At 45.0% G+C, this 2,694-nt stretch overlaps 1 protein-coding gene across 1 annotated transcript in view; it reads right to left on the reverse strand.

Moving 5' to 3' along the window:
• LOC106011274 overlaps positions 1 to 1,661 on the reverse strand; it is a 35,119-nt gene extending 33,458 nt beyond the window's left edge. Inside the window, exons 1-2 of the mRNA XM_035968799.1 lie at positions 1,598 to 1,661; positions 87 to 281 (exon numbers count right to left, since the gene is read on the reverse strand). Coding sequence (XP_035824692.1) covers positions 87 to 281; positions 1,598 to 1,661 — 259 coding nt within the window. The remainder of the gene's footprint in view (positions 1 to 86; positions 282 to 1,597) is intronic.
• Between the last annotated feature and the right edge of the window lie 1,033 nt (positions 1,662 to 2,694).

The following is a 2,694-nucleotide window of genomic DNA, read 5'->3' on the forward strand; positions in this document are numbered from 1 at the left end:
CCCTCCTTACACACACACTCAAACATAAAGATTTGCACCAATTAGACAAAAACAGCCAAAACTCAGTATAGACGTGCAGCGCTCACCCATTGCACAGATAAAAGGCACTGCTATATCCATGACGTAGTATTTGACCAGCTGGGAGACCTGGGCAGCCCCTGAGTCGTCCACACTATCGTTGGTCGGCACCGCCCCCACCCCCTCGGGCCCCGCCCGGCTCATATTGCACTCCGCCAGCATGCTCTGCTGGGTGAGGTTTGGAGGGGAGGTGCTGGGGATGGCTGCGATGGCCACGGTGAATGTGTTGGTGGATATCGTGGTGTTTGTGGTTGTTGTGGTGGTTGTTGTAGTGGCAGTTGTTCTGGTTGTGGTGGTTGGTGCGGTTGTTTTTATGGTTGTCGTTGTGTTTGCGGTGGTGGTTGAAGGGGTAGTAGCGGTTGTGGTGGTTGTGGAAGTGGTGGTTTTGTGGTGGTTGTGGAAGTGGTGGTTTTGTGGTGGTTGTGGTAGTGGTTGTTGTGGTTGTGGTTGCTGTCGTTGTGGTGATGGTGTTGGTTGTGACTTTGATTGTTATGTAGTTGTGGCTGCAGTGGTGGCGTTGGTTATTTTGATGGATGTGACTGTGGCTTTTGTAGGGGCTGGAGTTTTCGCTGTTGTGTTTTGTTGTTGCTTTTGCTGTTGTTCTTTGTTGTTGTTGTTGTTGTTGTTGTTGTTTTGTTTTGTTTGTTTTGATAGGTGTGACGGTGATACTTGTGGTAGTTAGAGTGATGTTTGTGGTAGTGATTATCGTGGTAGTTGTTGTGGCAGTCGAGACGAAGGACGAATTACTCCGTGGGGTTTAGCACAAACATTGTGACCACCCCAAATTAATTATGGAGCTGAATTAACTCATGATGTCTGCACAGTTCATTGTTGATGTTTCTGTTAGTCGTGATGAAGGTCTTAGTAATGATGAAAGCGGCGTCTGTGAGGACGAAGGGTGATTTTTCAAAATGTCTGATCTCTGATATAACGTTCCTGCTGTGACTTTACGTAACTATCGCCGTCGAGGTAGCTCTTCTCCCCAGTCAGAGTCTTGTACAGCTATCCTTTTGGTGGAAGTAGGAGCTACCACTGCAGTGGTGGCCTATGAACAACCACTTTGCAGACCGCAGCTGTTTGCTAATATTCAGGATGACAGAAACCAGTGTGCCGTAGGCAGGTCTCTAAAGCACAATCGGCGTTATTTACTGAAAAGATGGTCACGTGACACTAGGGCCACCTCCTGTCTCTTCAAGCAGTTGCATTGTGGGTTAAGTGCAGTGAATTTGTGCCTGCAGACCCAGGCTGCACACTGATTTGACTGAATCTTGATCGATGGTTTTACCAGGTTTGACAACTGAAAACGACGGATGTAGGCCTATTGGAAGATTGTCTTCGATGGAAGTTTGTTGGCACCCACCGGTTTTAGAGATGGAGAATGTTGACGCCTTTGCCTGTACAGCCCCTGTAAAAAAGAGAAGACTAATGTAATCAAGGAATTGAAGGCAAACAGTGAATACTTATACTTTTATAAAAATTAATGTTGAAGTAACATAGTCTAATATTTGCAATCACTTACGGTCCACGGCGATGTTTTTGTTATACTTCAACTTGTAGGTCTGCATCCGGGTCAGTCTGACCATTGTTCTATTAAGAGGTCTACTAGTTTATAACCCAACTCTAAACCCCAAGCATAAAGGCAAATCTAACCCAACCACGGTTAAGGGTTTGGACTGTAGTTGACTGGTAAACCATCAAGCGGAACATTTGTCGGGATGGTCTTGAGGTAGACCGTCAAGTAGACCAACAACATCGAATGGTTGTAGACCGCCTTGTCGAATGGCATCGAATTTTGTTTGCAAGATGAAGCATTATATTCCAGGCATGGGTACTGGGTTGTTTCAGAAGGGTACGAGTTTATTCCCTTTTTGTTCTCTTGAAAGAAAAATGAACAATTGGATTCTACGGGTCTTCGAACCTTGTTAAACCCATAGTGCACCATAACGAAATTGGCCGATCGTGTCCAGAACGGAATTAAGTGAACGCTCGAAATAACTGCTTTCAGACAATAGTTAAGGGCGAATCCACCAGGCAGATATAAAAGAGGGAAAAAAACAGGGATGGGGAGAAAGGTGTGCAGAAACAAAGCACGAACTCTGTAGGATCAGTCTGTAAAAAATGCATGCTTCCAGCTTATTGTAGAACTGGATTGGGACTCGTATGAGCCGTTCTCCGCGTGCTTTGCATGCCTAAGTTCTATTCCCAGAGGGTCTTATCGAATTAATTATCATGTGGCTTCCGTTCAGGTTTTTGATTACAGCCGGCCCCTCATTTTTTGGATCTAATTTGAATCAAACCCGACAGAAAATACCTTAATTTGTTTAAAAGAGTGCTCGTAGAACGATGATGTGACATTCATTAAGTCAACACTTCGTGTCGTATATCCCGCGAACATCCTGGCACGTTAACGTACTTTGGAGTATAAGTCTGTCTTGTCTTCTTACTGTCTTAAGCAGCGTTCACATGTCTTGGCGATGGCCTCTGTGATTTTGCGGAATGTGTTGAAAGCTATACGGCTACCAATATTCTGTCGCCAGGGCCTGGCTGATAAATAAAATCTCTCTTTATGGTCTTTTATCATCACTCAATGCGACCTGATAGGTCAACAGTGATTCG

The sequence above is a fragment of the Aplysia californica genome, unplaced genomic scaffold (genome assembly GCF_000002075.1).
Source record: "Aplysia californica isolate F4 #8 unplaced genomic scaffold, AplCal3.0 scaffold00083, whole genome shotgun sequence".
In the NCBI taxonomy this organism is placed as follows: Eukaryota; Metazoa; Mollusca; class Gastropoda; order Aplysiida; family Aplysiidae; genus Aplysia; species Aplysia californica.